Source organism: Lactuca virosa, chromosome 1 (genome assembly GCF_052849685.1).
Source record: "Lactuca virosa cultivar CGN04683 chromosome 1, Lactuca_virosa_CGN04683_v6, whole genome shotgun sequence".
Classification (NCBI taxonomy): Eukaryota; Viridiplantae; Streptophyta; class Magnoliopsida; order Asterales; family Asteraceae; genus Lactuca; species Lactuca virosa.
The window spans coordinates 114,643,549-114,665,337 of NC_136426.1; the positions used below are offsets into that span (position 1 = coordinate 114,643,549).

Genomic DNA, 21,789 nt, shown 5'->3' on the forward strand with positions numbered 1-21,789 from the left:
ATATTTTGACCAAATTAACGATTTTTTTTATTTTCACAAGAAATGATAAATTATGTGATTTTCTCAATATATTGAGATTTTTCTGTTAAAAATAATATTTAGGATTTTATCAAAAAATTTCAAAAAATAATAAGACTCTTTTTACATAAAAATCCAAATAAAATTGAACTCATATTTACCATCATACATAATTTTCTTAATCAAAATTATTTATCTAAGCAAAGAAGATATATATAACAAAAAATGAATATTGTATTGATTTACGTGATTCTGTTTTATTAAACTAGTTGTATAAATTAATAATTTTTTTTGACAAGAAGTTCAAATATATCTACATAACGTTACAAAAAAAAGGCTCAATCATGAATCATCCTATAATTTCTACCCCCGAAACTAGAGGTGAGCATTTGTACCGGTGGACCGGACCGGATCGGACCGGTGAACCGGACCGGACCAGACCGGATCTGACCGGTGAACCGGACCGGACCGTTTTTTGGACCCCCGGGCCGGTTCTCGTTTCTAAGATTTCTATCCGGTCCGGTCCGGTTTTTTTCCCGGTTCGGTCCGGTTTTTACCGGGTTTAGAACCGGTTGGACATGTTTAAGATTTATGTGACGTTTTATAAACACCCATAACTCATTCGTTTTAAGTCGGATTGACCTGCGGTTTTTTCCAACATTTAGTTTACAATTTGTAGATGAATTTAGACTATAATTTTGTTTATTTTGGTATTATATTCACTGAGTTACTATCCTTCAAAGTAGAGCTATCAAAGCTGAAAAAATTCAGCTTTTCAGCAAGATTTTGTAATCTGTGACGTTTTTTAAACACCCATAACTCATTCGTTTTAAGTCGGATTGACCTGCGGTTTTTCCAACATTTATTTTACAGTTTGTAGATGAATTTAGACTATAATTTTGTTTATTTTGGTATTATATTCACTGAGTTACAATCCTTCAAAGTAGAGCTATCAAAGCTGAAAAAATTCAGCTTTTCAGCAAGATTTTGTAATCTGTGACGTTTTTTAAACACCCATAACTCATTCGTTTTAAGTCGGATTGACCTTCAGTTTTTTCCAACATTTAGTTTACAGTTTGTAGATGAATTTAGACTATAATTTTATTTATTTTGGTATTATATTCACTGAGTTACAATCTTTCAAAGTAGAGCTATCAAAGCTGAAATATTTCAGTTTTTTAGTATTATTTTATACTATAATTCTGAATTTTATGTATCTTTGACAGATAAATCATATGAAAGGGATCTCGGTAGAGTACCGGAAAATTATGACTTTGAAGTTGTAACCAAAATGGTGAAGTTCTTTGAAAAATTCAAAACAAAAACGGAGCTTGTTTCGGCTACATCAAAACCTTTGGTAAATCTTTTTATCCGGGAAGTCTTAGATGTGGACATACATCTAAGAAAGTGGTCAACCAAACCAATGTCTCTCGATATGGTAAAAGATATGAAGACAAAATATGACAAGTACGGGGGTGCATACAACAAGATGAACGATTTTATGTAGTTTGCGGTTTTACTTGATCCTACCGCCAAATCACCTTTTTTGTTACATGTTTTTAAAAAAATGACCGGGTACATGGAACCGTCATTGACCCCCACAGACATAGACATAAAAGCACGTTAAATGGTCCGAGAGGTTGAGAATAGGATGGAGAATTTATTTATGACCTACTTGGAACGATTTGACAACGGTGGATCATCTCAACAAGAAGCGAGTCAAATAGTCATTGATGTTGATGATGATAACGATTTTTTCGGTGATTTTCTTTGTACGGGAGGTAGCAACTCGGATCCAACGGATAACGAGTTACGAACTTATTTGAAAGAGAATATAGTTAATTATAAAAAAATTCTCAATTCTCGGGTGGTGGAGAGTAAACGCGATTAGGTTCCCAACAATTGCTCGGATGGCGAAAGGTGATTACTTTTTTTTAGACTTTCATAGTTTCTTTATAAATTAATGTTGTTACAATTTAATTCTTTGTTGTTAGACATATTGGCGATACAAATCTCAAGTGTAGCGTCCGAGTCCGCGTTTTGACACATGTGGTAGAGTTGTAAGTGAGTATCAGACTAGTTTATCGACGTTGATAATTGAAGCTTTGTTATGCATCCAAGATTGGGTGAGAAAGTCTACAAATCCGATAGTTGACAACGTTGATGACATCTTGAACTATGATGATATAGCTTTGGGTAAAAAAATTACAATCTTTGTTCTTTTTTTATACAATTATTACTTTTTATTAAATACTAACAACATTTTCATTTGTGTTTATGTAGAGATTGCACAAGCTTTAAATATGTTACATATGGATGACAATGATACGGGGAAGAGGCCAATGGAAGATTAGATTATGAGTTTATGAAGTTTGTTAGTTTGATTGATTTTAAAGTTTAAACTATGATTTTTGTTGTTACGGTAATACTTTTGTATGTTTGTCTTAAAATTGTTTAACTTTTGTTGGTGAACTTGATTTATATGTTAGTTGCTTTTATTTGGAAAATTAATTTTTACAAATTGCAAGTTATAATATTATACATCAATATAGATTAGTTATGCATGAAACGAAAACATATTAATTTTGCAAGTTATAATATTATACATCAATGTAGATTACTTATACTCTATGCAATTAAAGTTGTACCGGTCCAAACGGGTCCAAAAACCGGAAAACCCGGACCTGGACCCGGACACCGACACGGACACGGACACGACTCATCCGGTCCGGTCCATGGTCCACAAAATTCTCCATAACCGGTCCGGTCCGGTCCGGTCCAAATGCTCACCCCTACCCGAAACCACTGAAATTTTTTGTAGAGTAAATTCAAAGGACTGAAATGCTACAAAACTAAAACTTTGAGGTCATTTAATCATAACGTCGACCATTTCCCAAATTACAACCGGCAACCGGCTATACCCGGTAACACAAACGCCATCACTCCCCGATATAAACAACCAGTCACCTATGTACTCATGTACACGCCGTGACTCGTTTAAACCCACTTGCTTGAATTTCCGACGAACCCAATGCCGACACTCGTTGACCGAATAGCCGTCGGCCGATACCAAGATGAGGTACAACACCCCAGCGCCATCAAGGCGTTTGTGGCGGAGTTCATAAGCACCCTCATCTTCGTGTTCGCCGGACAAGGCTCTGGAATGGCTTTCACCAAGCTCACCGATGGTGCTGCAGCCACTCCGGCTGGACTAGTTGCAGCGGCACTAGCCCATGCTTTTGGCTTGTTTGTGGCCGTCTCTGTCGGAGCTAATATCTCCGGCGGCCATGTCAACCCCGCAGTTACTTTCGGTGCTTTCGTTGGTGGTAACATCACTTTGCTCCGTGGAATCTTTTACATCATCGCACAGCTCCTCGGTTCCACCGTCGCTTGCTTGCTCCTCTTCTTCTCCACCGGCGGTTTGGTAAGTCGCCGGATTTAAAATACACAAGAACGTCGTACTATTACTATAATACTATTATACTATACTAACGAAATTCATGCAAACTATATATTTTATTGATAAAATTTTGTTTTTTTAATCTAAATACAGACAACTGCTGGATTTGCATTGGGTGCTGAAGTATCAGTATGGAACGGATTCGTGTTCGAGATTGTGATGACTTTCGGGCTAGTTTACACGGTGTACGCCACCGCAGTGGACCCTAAGAAGGGAGACATCGGCACAATAGCACCCATTGCGATCGGTTTCATTGTTGGAGCTAATATTCTTGCCGGTGGTGCATTCACCGGAGCTTCCATGAACCCCGCCGTTGCATTTGGTCCGGCCGTCGTTAGCTGGGACTGGACCAACCACTGGGTTTACTGGGCAGGACCCATCATCGGCGGTGGTCTTGCTGGTCTTGTTTATGAGCTTCTGTTCATCGGCCGTTCTCACGAGCCAATTCCCGCTTCTGAGTATTAGTTCGAGTCATTGCTAGGGATGGGTCTTGAGTTTCTGCTTGGCATGTAATTTATTTGTTGTTTGTGTCTTTTTTTTCTCTTTTTGAGGTTTGTGTTGTTGTACGCTTGATTTTGTATGAATTATCATAAAAAGATCAAGAGTTTTTCAAAGATTGTCATCGTTATATTTGGTATGGTGCTCCAACAAATGAGAAAAAAAGTTTGTATAGATAATGTTTGTGTTATCACAATTCATTTGCTCTTTTTTTTTTTGAAGGGAAAGTTTTCTTATAAATACTTAATTATTGTTAACATTTTTGACCTATAAGAACCAGGAACAAACCTAATGATTTATAGTGCTTTGCTTCTAAGTTTGTGCCTATACTTGAAGTGTTATTCTTGGATTATCCCGGTGTTAACTTCGTGATACCAAACATTTATAGGATCCAAAATAACTTACGAACGTTAACAAAATCCAACAAGATATCAAAGCTTTTGATTACCATACAACCTAACCATCACAATCTAATGATATGCTCTAACATTATTGGAAGTCTAGTGGTTGATGTGCAAAATTCCAAATTAAAGATACATGATTCAAACCCCAACAAGTGCACTCCGATTTACCACAACGTGATGGGCCTTGGGACATGTTGGATGTGTGTGGTTTACCATTTTTTTTACTCTAACTATGCCTATAAAATATTTAAGTAAACTAGGTATATTTAACCCTAGGTTTAGGTAAACTAAAACCTAAATCAATCAATATGGATTTAAAATATACAAAACAACCTAGAATATATATCAAACAAACTCGTCCATTAAAATAGCCTTGTCAAAACGTTGATGTATATGAATATCTAGTCAAATATCGTATCATAACAAAATCAATAATTTTTGCGGCTGCAACGGCACCTATGGACTATGGTGTTGATATGATAGAGATTTGTAGCCATTTGTAGAAATAAGAAGATGGTGAAGTGGTTCCAATTAATCAAGATACGACCCACACCGACCATATCCCCTAAGAAAGTGACCAAAGACTAAACCATGATGTGGGCCCCTTAGCCCGACCCATGCGCTACAAAGATGAAAGCGAAGGACATGTGCTCAATTTTTGTATTTCACATGCTTTTGTTTAATTTGGTTTTGGAATCATGTTGTTACAACCAATTCAATGATGGCTCGAGCATTTTTGTTAGGTCCTACAAAATAACACCACCAAAATATATTTACTCCCTTTACTCCATTGAATCATAATTATCTTAAGAAAAGTATGCTATAAAGAGCCACATAAGCGAATAAAGAATATAAACCTAACAAAATTATCTTGACCGTGTATTTTAGGTTGTTCTCGTATGGAATTAAATTATTACTTAATTTTTCTCAACGTTAGTGGACTTGAAAATGGGAATATCTTATCTCCTTATGGTCCACTTGACCCACGATGACTCAAAATGGGCCTGTTTACAATTGGGCTCATGGCTCATGTCTAAGTCTGTCTAACCAAAATCATATTCATGGTGGACGACATATGGGCTATTTTCGTTTAACTTCAGAAAAATATTTTTCTTAATATTTGTCAAATGGATATTAGATTCAGTTGCCATAGTCCATATGGCTTTTGATCATTCACTAAGGATGCTAAAAGTATACAAGAGATATGATAGACTTGTTGGAAATGATACAACCCTAAACATTGTATTGGCCACTCAACTCTTAAACTACCTAAGTGTTCACTCAACCTTAAAAATGTCCTTGTCGGCATGCTTGCTAAAAAGCTTTTGTTCATTGCCAAATTTGTACATGATAATATATGTACCATGAATTCGAGCTGGGCTTCTACACTTCGGACATCCTTCGTAATATGTGTAGAATACAATTTTTTTTGTCTTAGCAAAATTAATAAGGTAGACTTTTGTCATGATTATAGTGTTCCAAAAGTACATGCTTACCATTCCCAAAGAATTCAAGGAAATGTCAATAACCATTAGAATCGTTCAATCTGATTTATAGGGGTTGTCACCTATTATTTCATGATCCGATTTTGTTAATTAATTGCATTATATTGATGAGTTTAGTTGCTTCACTTGGGTGTATCTATTGACTCGTCGACATCAAGCCTTAGAATCTTTACGTCATTTAAAGCACACACTAAAAAACTATTTTCCCAGTGTATCCTAATTGTTTTCACTGTGGAGCCCATGAGCTTACACAAGGACAAATGGGAACGTTCTTACCTGATTATGATATAAGCTATCACATCTCTTGATTATACATACCTCAATAAAAATGGTTTGGATGAAATGTAAAGATCATAATTTCTCTGATATCGCCCGCTCGTTATTATCTCATAGTCTCATACACATCTTCCTTACAGTTTTGGTACGACATCTATGCTATGACATCCTTCTTAAGTACCCATTTGCCATTACCTAAATCTTGATCATATATGGAAAACAATTTTATGTTGCACATGATTACTCTTTGTTGTGTACTTTTGGTTGTCTATGATGTACTTTTCTTGGTCATATTCCCCTTATATAATATCTCCCAAATCCACCGTTTTTCTTTTTTCTTGGATATGCTTCCAACCATCAAGGGTATATATGTTTGTTTCTCTAACCCAAAGGCTCATAGGGGCGTTGAAAGGAGACAAAATAGGCAGCTGCATATGGTTCAATTTTTTTATTATATATATATATATATATATATATATATATATATATATATATATATATATATATATAAACATATAATAACAAAAATGCTTTTTTTTCTAACTCGTCATCAGCCTTTGAGGATATTTAACTTCTCAAGACCGGCCCTACAAAGGCTTATGTCTCTAGGCAAGTAGTCATGTTTTTTTTGTCATGAGACTCATTTTCCTAGTTTCATACACTCTTCACCTCTACGTTTTTTTATTATTCCTATTATTCCACTACTACTACCCAACATATTATCTAAACCTTCATCGTCCATGGGACCGTCTCTCTCTCTCTCTCTCTCTCTCTCTCTCTCTCTCTCTCTCTCTCTCTGATATGTGATTTTATATACTAAAATAAAAAAAGTTTTAAATTTATAAAACGGTTTCAACCAAACTAGGACTAACACACAATTAAACAAGTGTACTCAATCTAATGACAATATAGTTAAGGTAACACCGGGTTGTCGAACAGTTGGGGAATGCATTAAACTATCAAACAAAAAATAAAAGAGAGATTTGTTTAAACTTCAACTAAACTCAGTTTAAACTAAAAAACCGAAAACTAAAGTTGGATTAAAGAAATATATCTAAAATTTACTTTCACTGAGACTCGAATTCCTCCCCCCCCCCCCTCCTCAATTATGCATGATTTCTTATAAGTGCAATAGATTTAACTTGTTTTTTACCAATTCCTATAATAATTAGTTATCTTGGTCCGATTAACCATTCTCAATAATTATAAAGATAATTAATACAATGATCATGCAATTAACTATCTAAATAATCAATATTAAGTTCGTATTATGAAATACTTGTATTATTAATTAATCTTAATGGTCATGATAATGAATTGGTTGTATATAATGGTCATATAATTCAAATTTACACATTAAAGTTCATTGACTTATCACATAACCCTAGAATTTGGTCCATCACTAGTCAAAACAGTTTATTGTCATAAAGTAGTTATGATTCAAATACACATAATCAGACTGGTCCTCTAAACTTTATGTACTCCGTAAAAGATTAGTAAAAATCAGAACTTTGACACATAAAGATTTTTAAACAAGCAAAATTAATAAGTTAAACAACCGATAGATCTAAACTATCAATCAAACCATAATATAAATGGGTTTATCTACATCTAAGCAAAAGTATATGAGATTTACCCATAATATGGCTAGAAAACAAAAAACAAACATAAAGGAGTAGTTAAACATTACATTTAAGCAAACTGGATGTTGATATAATGATTCCACCTCTTGATCTTCTAACACAGAGCTTCAATGTTGTTCTTCAGTCTCCAGAAAGGTTATGGTCTTCAAAAATCATAATTTCCTTGCTGCCCAAGGTAGCTTATGGCTGCATGCTATTTAGGATTGTGGAGATGTGTAAATATAGAATTTTTAGGAAACACATCGCGTAGATGTTGGGATGCGTTGCGTTCTCTTTAACATCCTCGTTGTTGTAGAAGTATTTAACTCCGACCTGTTGTGTAGCACCTCGTTTATTTAATAAATAAATAAACGAATTAATGAACGAATAGTATCCCTAAAATAAACAATTATTTATCAAATGATGGTCTCGAAGGGCTAATTGTCACAATTTTAGAAGATGGGGAAGGTTTGGTAATTTATGGGACTTAATTTGTAAGGGATTTCCATGGATTGGGTTGAAAGAGTAAATATTGGATTACATTTGAAAGAATAGGGGCATGGAGGGACTGTTGTTGCCATTATGGCAAACTTCTAAGTGGAGCCGGGTATATAACCTCATTATCAGTCAAACCCTAACCCTAAACCCTCCCTTATGTAGCAGCCGTCACCCCTCCCCCTTATGCCTCCCAACCGCCGACCGCCACCCCATTCTCCCTTGCTTCTCTGACCGACCAAGCCACTGAAGAACCAAGATGACCGGCGTCGTTCCACTCCGCTGAAGACGTGAACCACCGCTGCTGAAGACGAAGGCCGCCATGGAGCGCCATGGCAGTTGACGGTCGGAGGGAACACGCCCGAGGGTGTCGCTGTTGCTGTTTACGGTGGATGCCGCCACTCCATTGTAGCGCTACTGTTCCGCCGCTTCTCTTCTACTATTTCATCGCTGCCGCCGTTCGTGAGTCTCCAGCCGCTGCTGCCATCGATGTCAAGCAGGAAAAAGACCACCTTTAGCCACCGTTATGGCAGCTAGGGTTGCTGCTGCCGTCACCGCGCACCACCAGTGGGTGGTTGCGTCCAGATTCCCGATTGCAAGCCGTGTGTGGATGAAAGGTTGGCTGGAAGACACAAGAAGACCACCATGGCAGCCAACCATGGTGGTTGTCGCCGGGAATGCTTTTCTGCCGCCACTAGCCACCGTGAAAGGTGGATATGGGCGTATGATGGTGTTTGTGTTCGTATATTGGGATGTTATGAGGCTGCAGGAGCATTTCTTGGCAGGAGATCTGAAGAAAGACCCCACCGCCACCACGTGCCACCGCCGGCCACCATTAGGTTGTTGTCTTTATGTAATTGTATTAGTGCGTGTGTGTGTGTGTGATTATTAGAGTTTAGCACTATAAAATGTAACTAGAAAGAAGAATAATGGAAATAAAACTCAAATCACCACCGTAGGGTGGTGGCTGCCGCCTCCTGCTGCCACCGTCCGCCGTGTCGGGTGGCGGTGTGCTTAGTTGTGTTGGGATTGCTTTTTGGATGTTTAGACAAAGGACTAAAACCCTAATGGGCCCACTGAAGCCCTAATGGACCCAGATGCCCAAACATGTGACTAATGGGTGTAATAAACCCTAATTGACCTAAGGGAAAACCCTAATGGGCTTAAGGGCTTGGTTTTGGGCCTATTGGGCTAAGATGGGATTGGAAACCCTAATTAGGGTTTTGAAAACCTTAATATTGGATTTATGGGCTTGGACTTATCGGGACCCATATTTGGGTCATTGGTATGGAAGTGTGTATTAAGCCCAATCACACCATATGATTTATTTAGAAGAGTGATGGACTTAATAGATTAAGTCCTTAATGGGTTAAGTGAGAAACACTTAACCCCAATCGTCATTTTATGTGAAACCCTAATTTCACTTGGGTTTATTGTTGGGCCTTTCTATTGGGCCTTGATGATTGGGTTATTAATGGGCCATCCAAGATCAAGCAAATGGACTAGAATAATTAATGGGCTTTGAGGTAAGGCCCAAATGAGGAGTTGGGCCCAATTTGGAAACTTGGGCCATAGATGGGCCATAGTTGGGCCTTAATGATTATATGATATTGGACCATTAGACTGTCAAAGGTTGGACTGGACTTTTTGGTTGGGCCTTTGAATAAGACATGTAAAGGCTTGGGCCTAATTTGGAAAATTGGGCCATATGTTGGGCTTGAGCCATAGTTGGACTTTTGGGCCTTTGGATTGGGCCTCGGGCTTGAATCAAGCCAAGTTAGGGGTAGAGTAGCCTTTTATCCCCAAGCATGGACTTATGGTTATGTATTGGAACTCAAATATTAATTGGGTGTTATTTTGGTGTTGACAGTTCGAGAATCTGTCATCCAACAACTGGGATTGAGTCTGCGGGACTTCAGCAGTGTGGGGTTGAGTCTGTGGGACTTCAGCAATGTGAGGTGAGTTACCTTCCAGTAGAAGTGGGTCTAAGGCCACAATGTCGGCCCACTAGTATATTTGTTTGGTAGATGACTGTCTTTGTGATAATCATCTAGGTTGTTACTACCAGATATGTTTATGTGTTAGCATGATATGACGTTATGTGTTAGTAGTAGTAGGGGGTGAAATAGTCCCCGGATACCGGTTGCAAGACACCGAAGGGGTAGTTAGTACCCATGCATGCCTAGCAGTATGTTCATGATATGTTATTATGTGGTAGTAGTAGGGGGTGAAATAGTCCCCAGATACCGGTTGAAAGATACCGAAGGGGGTAGCTAGTACCCATGTATGCTTGGTAGTATGTACATGATATTTACTATGTTGTAGTGGTAGGAGGTGAAATAGTCCCTGTTTCCCGTTGAGATAGACCGGAGGGTAGGTCGGCACCCCAGAATGGCTTGACATGGGTAGGTCAGCACCCCATAATGGCTTGACATGGGTAGGTCGGGCACCCCAGAATTGCCCGACAGTACGTATGTTGTATGGTATGTGGTATGATGGGGGAACTCACTAAGCTTCGTGCTTATGGTTTACAGTTTTGGTTTCAGGTACTTCGTTTCAAAGGAAAGGAGCCGGCTTGGTCGCAACGCATCACACTATGTTTTCCGCAAATGAGATCTTTGGGATTACACTATGATATTAATTGATGATAACATGCTTTGATTATTGACACTTTGGCTTTGACATGGAATGTTATTACTGACGGATTTATACTTATGGTTTTGTCATAACTTATTTAAAAATGAAATTTTTGGCCTTGAATTTTGGGATGTTACATGTTGCGTACTACCTTCTAGACATGTCACATATGTTGGTTTTAGGCTTTATCTTCTTTTGGTCTTTATCAACACTATTAATCTCCTTATTATTCTTAGTTATGAATTTATCTACATTTAATCAATTCAAAACATATTAAGTATCATTTAGTTTTAAATAATTCAAATCATAGTCAATTTATATATATATATATATATATATATATATATATATATATATATATATATACATATATATATATATATATATATGTGTGTGTGTGTGTGTGTGTGTCTGTATGTATGTATCTAGAAATATCACACCCTCACATTTATTGTACTTCCCATCTTCTTCATAATCTACTTCCTCTCCTTCACCACCATCACACTTTCCTTCTTTATCTCCAATACATCACATGACTAATTTGACTAATGATAATACTTGTCACCCTTATACCTTTCATAACCACATACTTTACCAAGCACATACCTAAGATTCTATTTCCTGTGAATTATATGCCTCATTTCAAGCTCAAAAGTGGCCTTACTGATGGAAAACCATGAGAAGTCCATTTTTTGCATTGTAGTTTAGTCATACTTAGGTATTAGTTATTAAATCCGGCCCCAACACCAATGTTGTAAATTGTAAGTGGGTCAACAAAATTAAATGCATTATTGATGGGTTGATACAAGACACAACTTGCTGTAAAAAAATTTCTTCAAACGGAATGCATCAATTACAATGATTTTTTTGGTTGTTAAACCACAAACCATCCTTTGTGTTCTCTCTCTTCCAACTTCAATAACATAAATGTAACATCCCAAAATTCATGACCAAAAATTTCATTTTAATTTAGGTAATGTATAAAAATAGTATTCTGGAAACATCAGTAGTGTCATCTCACGTCATAATCAAAACCAATATCTCAATAATCAAAACATGTCATAAGTAAATAACATCATAGTATAACTCCCAAAGGTCTCATGTGCGGTAAACATAGTGTGATGCGCTGCGATCATGCCGACTCCTTTCCTTTCGAAGAAGAAGTACCTGAAACCAAAACTGAAAACCGTAAGCACGAAGCTTAGTGAGTTCCCCCATCATACCACATAATCACATACTGCCAGGCATATCTAGGTGCCCGACCTACCCTGTCAGGCATATCTGGGGTGCCCGACCTACCCATGTCAAGCATATCTGGGTGCTTGACCTACCCTGTCAGGCATATCTAGGGTGCCCGACCTACCCATGTCAAGCATATCTGGGTGCTCGACCTACCATGTCAGGCATATCTGGGGTGCCCGACCTACCCTCCGGTCTATCTCAACCGGCAACGGGGTCTATCTCACCCCTACCACTATCACATAATAATATATCATAAACATACTGTCAGGTATATCTGGGTGCCCGACCTACCCTCCGGTTTATCTCAACAGGCTAGGGGGTCTATTACACCCCTCCTACCACTACCACATAACACATAACATACAAGCACATAAATCTCTACAGATAGTGGCATACCAGACAATTATCACAAAGACAATCATCTCTACTATAAACAGATACTAGTGGGCTGGCCTTGGTGCCTTAGACCCAATTCTACAGAAAGGTAACTCACCTCACAATCGAAAGTCAAATATTGCTGCTCACGCTATCAGTTGCACCAGACTACTCCACACCTGAGAAATCATGCAATGAAACCCTTAGACTTACCCTCCTCATCAATAATTGACAAAAGTCAACTTAGGTCAAAAGTCAACGCCTCAGGTGAATGGTCAACTTTCCTTATCATTCTTTCCTCACGTCGTGACCATCCTTGGCTCACGTTGTGAGATTCAACTCGTATTGGGTCGACACAGCAAGTCGACTCAGTTCACTTGTCTCAGGGTTTCAGATCGGGGCAATCGCCAAGCTCATGTCGTGAGACCATACTTCTCACATCGTGAGAACTGTTCTGTGAGCATTAAGCTCTTAATCCTTTAAGATGTGCATTGGGACTTTCTAGAATACCATATGTAGCCTAAAGGACCATAAAACTCATATCTTTTTAGTCATTCATGTCCCATGCATGACTTAAACAATAGTTAGGTCAAAAGATGGGTGCAAACATGAAGATTCAAACTTGGAGTCCAAAACTTGCACCAAAATCCAGATCCAAGGGTCCTAATACAACAAATGACTCAATGGTCCATAAAGTTGCCAACTTTATGTACTTCATGCATGATAATCCAAGATCCCATGTAAAGAAGGAAACCATAACCTAGATCTAGCAAGATTAACTCAAAACGATATGATCTTTATGACTTACAGAAGCTCACAAGCTCAGACAATCCACAAGGAAGGGTTTATCTCGCCAGAAGGAACCACCATAAGAGCTTCTTCTTCTTTTTTTTTCAAGGAAATCAAAACACCATTAACACACCAATACCACCAACAATGGCTCAAAGGGCTCAAGAGGGCCGATTCTAGGATTTTTCAGTAATTGGGAGTGAAAGTGTAACGCCCCATTTCTGGTATGTGATTTAAATAAAGTAATTTTCATTTTCTTAAGGGATACTCGACGAGTCTGTAGCCCAACTCGTCGAGTAGAGACGGGATGTTCACGCATTTTAAGTTGGCTACTCGGCGAGTCCATATGAAAGGACTCGGCGAGTCTGCCTGTCTGGATGAAGCCCTAATTTCAAGGGTTTGTACCCTATATAAACGTCATTATAGCCTCCCACCCCAGCCTCCAGCACCTTTAGAGCATTTCCCCTGTAAACCCTAGCCCCCATTGTTGAGCTTGAGTGTGTTTGTGATAGTTTGGAGGTTTTGGAAGAGAAAGAAAGAAGGAAGGATCCAAAGGAGAAGAAGAAGATCCAGAGTCTCTTGATCATCAGCCTCACATTCTGGTACTAAAGCTTGTACCTTGCTTGTTATTTCCATTTGATAGTCTTGTATGCGTAGATGTGCTTCTTTTTGGGACTTTTTGGATCCAAACTCGAGATTGGGACTCCTATAAGGAAATGGATCATAGATCTGAGTATATTTGAGCTGTAGGAGCTCAAAGTAGCTGCCTTTATGCAACCAAGGTCGAGTTCCACACCCTAAGACCCCATTGTTAGCTTATTTTGATGTTCTAGCCTCATCTCTTCATGCATGTACGTAAAGTTGGAAACTTTACGTGTAAAACCAACCCTAATAGCCTAGATCTATGATTTGGAAGCACTGAAATCGATTAGAATCGACTGTATAGTAATAGCATGCTTGGGACTCGGCGAGTTGTTCTTCAGGCTCGACGAGTGTTCATACAACTCGGCGAGTCGGATGAAGTTAGACTCGATGTATGTATCGAAGAAGAACTCGTCGAGTCTTCGCCAAACTCGACGAGTAGAAGCGAGTAGAGGACTAGAACGGATGAAAGGGACTCGGCGAGTTGGCGGCCCAACTCGGCGAGTCCGGTCAACTGGAGGTTGACTTTGACCAGGAAGTTGACTTTGACCGGGGGTAAAATAGTCATTTCACCCCCAGTTTAGTTATCAGTATTTGATTGAGTATATTTATGGGAATTGTAGCCGGGGAGATACCGGAGCAGTAGCAGACAGTTCCCGAGTAGCTTTTTTCAGCATCCAGCTTACGAGGTGAGTTTCCTTCCAGTAGGAACGGGTCTACGGCCACAATGCCGGCCCGTTTAGTTAGCAGTAGTTCCAGACCTCGGTCTGATGCAGTAGTTCAGTGTGCTTGATGTCTTTGTGATTCAAGCATGTTTTTGTGATATGAGTTCCGGACTTCGGTCCGATGCAGTATGCAGTATATGTGTTTATGCCAGTAGTTATGATTATGTTATGCTATGCTCAGTTAGTTCCGGACTTCGGTCCGATGCCGGGCGGGGCCCGATGTAGTGGGCGGGGCCCAAGCTAGTTCCGGACTTCGGTCCGATGCGGGGCGGGGCCCGATGTAGTGGGCGGGGCCCAGGTTAGTTCCGGACTTCGGTCCGATGCCGGGCGGGGCCCGATGAAGTGGGCGGGGGCCAAAGCTAGTTCCGGATTTCAGTCCGATGCCGGGCGGGGCCCGATGCAGTGGGCGGGGCCCAGTATTTGCTTACATGTCATTGTATGGTATGTGGTAGTTTGGGGAACTCACTAAGCTTTGTGCTTACAGTTTCAGTTTTTGGTTTCAGGTACTTCCGCAAGTAAGGGAAAGAGCTCGGGATGATGGCATGGCACACACCACAGCTTCAGTTTTATCCTGGGAGTTTTATTCAGATATTTTGATATGATTGATACAGTATTTGTTTTGACACAATTACTTGACTTTTGAGTTACTCACTCTATGGTTCTTAGTATGTATGAAATTGGATGATGTGATTTTAGTAATATTAAAACAAAACTTTTTGGGTCGTATTTTGGGATGTTTCAGAAAGAGGCTGAGGATGAGCGACCCTAGCTTCCTCATTCCGTTTTATACTTGATTTTTAGGGTTTGGAACCATCAGGCCTGACTCATATCGTGAGGTCTTATGCCTCATGTTGTGAGGTTCGAGAACACAGGTCAAACAGTTAATGGTCTTACTCACAACGTGACCACTATGGCTCACGTCGTGAGCCTCTTCCAAATGCAAAATTAATATTTTTCATACCTCAGGATTCGGATGCTACAATAAAGAAACCACAATAAGAAATGATATTATATTCTGAATATGGGTAGAATCATTAGAGGCTTAACTATTGCTCATGCCGCTTTATTATCTTTCTCGGGCTTAAATTTGGTAAATTTGTTCATCGTATCAAAGAAAAGAGCATATCGAAAGTATGAAATGACATGTTGGTTTGTGAAATCTAAATCAGTTTTATGAATCAACCATGTAGCTTTCATTTTTCTTCTTTTTGATCTTGTTGTTTCATATTATTTTTTTATTCTGGTTGGTAATGCCCCTTTTCTTTCTTCATTCGCGAGTCTTAAAATTGCGTTGAGATTTGGCTATGGAATGGGTAGTGGTTTGCATCTTGTATCGTTTGAAGAAGGAAGTTTGGGAGGACTCCAAGCTTATAAAAGGAGTCCAAGGTTTTGGTTTTAATACACTTGAAGTGTTCGATTCTTTATATTTATTTATCTTGTTTGAAAGTATAGAAATGATAGTAAAAACTTTAGAAAGTATCGGTGTAATCTAGAGGCCCGTGTTTTTTATCCGGTTTTGAAGTTTTCCACGTATATTCTGTTGGATATAGTGTCTAAGTCCATAACTATATTTCGTATGTACTTGACCCGACCCGGCATGGTCCATTTGGGTTGCATGGCATCATGCATTTGGATAGACTAAAATAAGAGAAATAACAATTAAGGTGTATTAATATATTATAAGTTCTAATATATTAATAATATTATTTAATTAGTATTGATCAAGAATTAATTTGGAATTAATTAAGTGATCAAAAGAAGACAAATTAAATATATGGGTTGATTGTGTAAATCACTCATACTTATATAGTGGGCTAATGCTCCATGGATTATCAAGTTGGGCTAAAACCCATAGGATGCTCCATGGTGTTTATAGAACCCATGGGTCATGGAAATGAAAAGTCATTACAATTAGGGTTTACATGGTGTAACCCTAATTGTAACACACTATATAAGCATCATGTTATTCACCAAAATCGGCCAACTAAGAGAAACAAGTGAGGGCTAGCCGATTTTAGAAGTGTTCCATTTCTCTCTAAGTTATTCCAAGTGTATTTGATGTTGTGTGAAACATTTGAGGCATCACACTTGAGGTGCTAGGCTCACAAGGTTCTCAAGGAATCCAAGATACTACAAGGTATGTATTTATTACTATCTTTTATGTTTAAAAGTTCCCCATGTGTGCTAGATAAGTTATGAACCTTGGAAAATCAAATTTGCATGTATCATAGATAAAACATAGATCCAAGGTTTCTAGGGTTGCATGTACACCATAGGGGTGTTAGAATGCTCAAAACCCAACAGTGGTATCAGAGCCTAGGCTTGTTTGTTTGATACTTGATGCAAAATTGTGGAAAAAGCTCAAAAATCTGCACTCTACAGCATGAACTCGCCGAGTCCATGGGGGGACTCGACGAGTCCATGAGTAAACTCATCCTACTCGTCGAGTAGGTTCTTGCACTCGAGGAGTAGGAGCCCCTGAATGCAGATTTTCGAGTTCTGCTGCTGGAAATGGACTAGAAACATTACCCTAAACTGTTTTGGTGTTTTAAAACTTGTTTTAGTTGGTGTAATGCTTATGCTAATCCATTTACAATGGCTAATATCAAAATTCCATGTTTTATATGTGTTAATATGATTCTTGAAATTTTGATATGCAAGTTCATGTTCTTATGAGTTTTAGAAGATCATAAGAATTATGTGTAACTTGCTTGTAAGTATGATTCGTGATCTTAATGGCTAATGATGGAGTCCATAACTTGTCCTCAAGTTATGGATAACCAAAAGTCACTTCTTTAAAAGTGTCATTAAAGAATAAGAGGTTACATAAAATGAAGAGTCTTCATTTTAATGAACCATTAAACTCATAAGTTATGAAATGAAAGGTCTTGAATAGTTTTAATACTTGCCCTCAAGTTATGGAATTTGTAAAGTCTTACACTCTAATACTTTAATTTCCAAATTGAACCTTAGAATTTTAAAAGTTTAAAATTCAACCCTTATACTATTATTATATTAAAAGTTTAAATATATAGATATGTATAAGAATAAGTCAGTCTTACCGTTAGTAGGCCTCATTCACGAAGTCGGTCTATAAGGGGGGTATAAGGTTGTTGCCTATAAAATGACATCTTAATGGGTGTCCACTCTCACCCACCGCTTCCTTGACTGGTGGAGGGTCGTTAGCCGAACGGGTAGGACAAGGACTTTAAATCCTCATTAAAAGTATAATGAAATTATAAAGTAACTATACATTAATAATTCCCAATCTTAGTTACTTTAGGAAAATATGAAATAGGTGCTAACCCATGAAATTACACTTTGTACCTTACCAAGTCGTTAGTGGAGCGCGTGTTGTTAACCGACACACTAACAATGACTAGTAAGAGTGGCAAAGGGTAACTTAATTTTATCATAGATCGGTGGAGCGCGTGTGGTTAACCGGCACATCGATTAGGTGATAAAAGTTAAGGGTACCAAGTCAATTTGCATGGTTATTCACACCTTGTTTGTGATCCTCGGCATCCCAGTCACAAACTTGAGAGGGCACAATCGAGATTCAAACATGCCATTGAAAGTTCAATGTATCTCAAAAGATCTAGGAATTTCAAATCCAATAAAACTTAATAATCTAGTTCGTTTTCGTGGTGGAAATTGGTAAATCGTCATTTACCTACCTTCAAATATTTTATAGCTTGGATTACGGCATCCCTCTTCCAACTATAAATAGTTTGTTGGGTCCTAGCCTTAATACTTCATTTTGGTGACTTATTAAGTACTCTTTATCTAATAAAACTTGTCTTTCTTTCTTTTCAGATGTCTTCCAACACTGCTACTGGCTCAAACCCTACATGATCCTTTTCCCTAATGAACTTGTGTGGGAAAATCACTTTTTATGGTTCAAATTTCAGTGAATGGATTAGGAACATCAGAATGATTACTCGCTATGAGGGCAAAGAGTATGTCCTTGATAAGGAGCTTAAGGTCATCGATGAGTCAACTGCTACTCCTGAGGAGATTTTTGAGTACACTACCCATGAGAAAGATGCCACTAAGGTGTCTTGCATCATGTTGGCTACAATGACAGCAGAACTCCATAAATCCTATGAAGATTTCTACCCTTTTGAGATGCACCAGGATCTGATGGATAGGTACCATCAGAGTGCTCGTCAGGAGAGGTATGAAATCATTTCCTCCATGATAACAGCTAGGATGAAAGAGGGAGAACCCCTCACCGGTCACTTGCAGAAAATGCAAAGGTTCGTGGACCGGTTACTGAAGCTTAATGTCGACTTTCCTAAGGACATGACGATTGACATCATTCTCCAGTCCTTACCTCCAAGTTATGATCAGTTTCGTATGACTTATCATATGAACAAGGAGGAAGTCACACTAAGTAAGCTACAAGGGCTTTTAAGGACCGCTGAAAGTGGCCTTAAAAGTAAATCAACTGTTATTCCTACTCCTACTACTGCTCCTGTCTTGGCAATTGAGCAGGGAAAGGGGAAGAAGAGAAAGACCCGTTCGAAGGGTACCAAGGGAAAGTCTCTTGATGGCTCCTCTTCGAGTGGAACCAAGAAATGTTCCATTCCTCCTTCTTCAAACCCAAAGGAAGCACAATGCTTCTACTGCCAGGAAAAGGGGCACTGGAAATGAAGCTGCCCCAAATACTTGCAGGATGTAAAGGATGGGAAAGTTAAACCACCCATGCAGGTATTTACACTATATTGTCTAAAAACTCATTACATACTAACTCTTGGGTGCTTGATATAGGTTGTGGTATTCACATTTGTACTGATTTGCAGGGCCTAAGAAGAAGTGAGAAAGTGGAGCACGGGAAGATAAACTTAATCATGGGGAATAGGAAAACATCACCTGTTACCAAGATAAGAGTTTATTCTTTATTGCTTAATAATGGGTTAATGTTAGATTTGAATAAATGTTGTTACTTGTCTGAAATGGCGAGAAATATTATTTCCTTTCATGGCTTGTACAAACAAGGGTTTTCTTTTTCATTTGATATGATAATGGTGCTATTAATGTTTATTACAATGATGTATTTTACTTTAAAGCATTACCTTGTGATGATGTATACGAAGCTGTGAATGTTGTAGATAATCTAGGAGATAATGTGTTGTGTATTGATTCTTTAAATAGCTTAGACAAAGCATCCTTGTGGCATTGTCGTTTTGGACATGTCAACAAGAAGCGCATAGGCCAACCTCAAAAGGCTGGAGTTTTGGAATCATTCGACCTAAAGCCGGATGATAGTTGCGAATCTTGTTTACTTGGAAAAATGACAAAGTCACCCTTCACTGGTTCGTGTGAGAGGGGTGAGGGTTTGTTGGACCTCATACACACTGATGTGTGTGGACCCTTCAAAACTGCCACAAGGGATGCTAATCGGTATTATGTAACTTTTACTGATGATTATAGTAGATATGGATATATCTATTTAATCAAGCATAAGTCAGAAACCTTTGAGAAATTCAAAGAGTTTAAGCAGGAAATGGAGAATCAACTGGGCAGGAATATCAAGATGCTCTGATCCGATCGGGGAGGAGAGTATCTTAGTATCGAGTTCCTTGACTATCTTAAGGAATGTGGGATTGTCTCACAATTGACACCTCCTAGGACACCACAGCTGAATGGTGTAGCTGAGAGGCGCAATCGAACCTTGTTGGACATGGTTTGTTCCATGATGAGTCGAGCTTCATTACCAATCTCATTCTGGGCGTATGACTTAGAGACTGACGCCCACATCCTTAATCTAGTCCCTACAAAGAAGGTTGTCAAAACACCTCATGAGATGTGGACTGGGAAAGTTCCCAATTTGGACCACATCAAGATTTGGGGTTGCGAGGCTTTCGTGAGGCGCGAGTCTCACGACAAGCTCGAACCTCGAAGCGAGAGGTGTATTTTCATCGGCTACCCACAAAAATCATTTGGTTACCTTTTCTATAGACCCAGTGAGAATGTGGTCTTTGTGGCAAGGAGAGGAGTCTTTCGTGAGAGAGAGTTCATAAGCCAAGGAGACAGTGGGAGACAAATTGACCTTGAAGAAATTCAAGAGTCAAGAGATGAAGGAACCTCAAACCCTAGCAATCAACCTGAGGAGGAAACCCCTGTTGATCCAACTGACGAGCCCATACATCTGAGGCGTTCCACAAGAGTTAGGAATACACCTGAGCATTACTATGGTTTCCATATTACTGCAGAAGGTGATACGCTTATCAGTGATAGTACACTAGTAAGTCTGGATGAACCTAACAGCTACACGAAAGCCATGGTAGGCCCTGAGGCTGCTAAATGGAAAGAGGCTATGGACAGCGAGATACAGTCCATGTATGACAATCAAGTGTGGAACTTGGTTGACAATGTACCAGGTCGTAAGAAAGTCGGGTGCAAATGGATCTTCAAGAAGAAGACCGACATGGATGGTAATGTACACACTTATCAGGCGTGACTGGTTGCAAAGGGCTATTCTCAAACTCCTGGAGTTGACTATGATGAGACCTTTTCACCAGTAGCAAAGATTAAGTCTATTAGGATTATGTTAGCCATTGCTGCATTTCATGACTATGAAATATGGCAAATGGATGTCAAAATCGCTTTCCTTAATGGAAAGTTGGCTGAGGATGTTTACATGAGTCAGCCAGAGGGTTTTGTCAATACAGAGAACCCTGATAAGGTGTGTAAGCTTGAGAAATCCATCTATAGATTGAAACAAGCACCTTGCAGATGGAATCATTGTTTCGATGAGAAAGTCAAAGAGTTTGGCTTTTCGAGGAGTGAGGATGAGTCCTGTGTATATGTTAGGGCTAGTGGGAGTATAGTTAGCTTTTTGGTGTTGTATGTGGATGACATACTTCTCATAGGAAATGACATCCCAACCTTGCAGGAGGTGAAATCCTGGCTTGGGAAGTGTTTCGCTATAAAGGACCTTGGGGAAGCTGCCTATATCCTAGGGATACGGATATTGAGAGACAGGAGTAAGAGACTAATTGGACTTAGTCAGAGTACCTACTTGGAGAAGGTACTGAATAGATTTAGCATGCATAATTACAAGAAAGGAGAGTTACCGATCCAGAGTAACGCCAA

At 38.9% G+C, this 21,789-nt stretch overlaps 1 protein-coding gene across 1 annotated transcript; it reads left to right on the plus strand.

Moving 5' to 3' along the window:
* Positions 1 to 2,984: 2,984 nt before the first annotated feature.
* On the plus strand, positions 2,985 to 4,092 carry LOC145157039 (aquaporin TIP1-1-like). Its single transcript, XM_079076195.1, has 2 exons — positions 2,985 to 3,442; positions 3,572 to 4,092. The coding sequence occupies exons 1-2, from the start codon at positions 3,050 to 3,052 to the stop codon at positions 3,941 to 3,943; spliced, it is 765 nt and encodes a 254-aa protein (XP_078932321.1). The 5' UTR covers positions 2,985 to 3,049; the 3' UTR covers positions 3,944 to 4,092.
* The last annotated feature ends 17,697 nt before the right edge of the window (positions 4,093 to 21,789 follow it).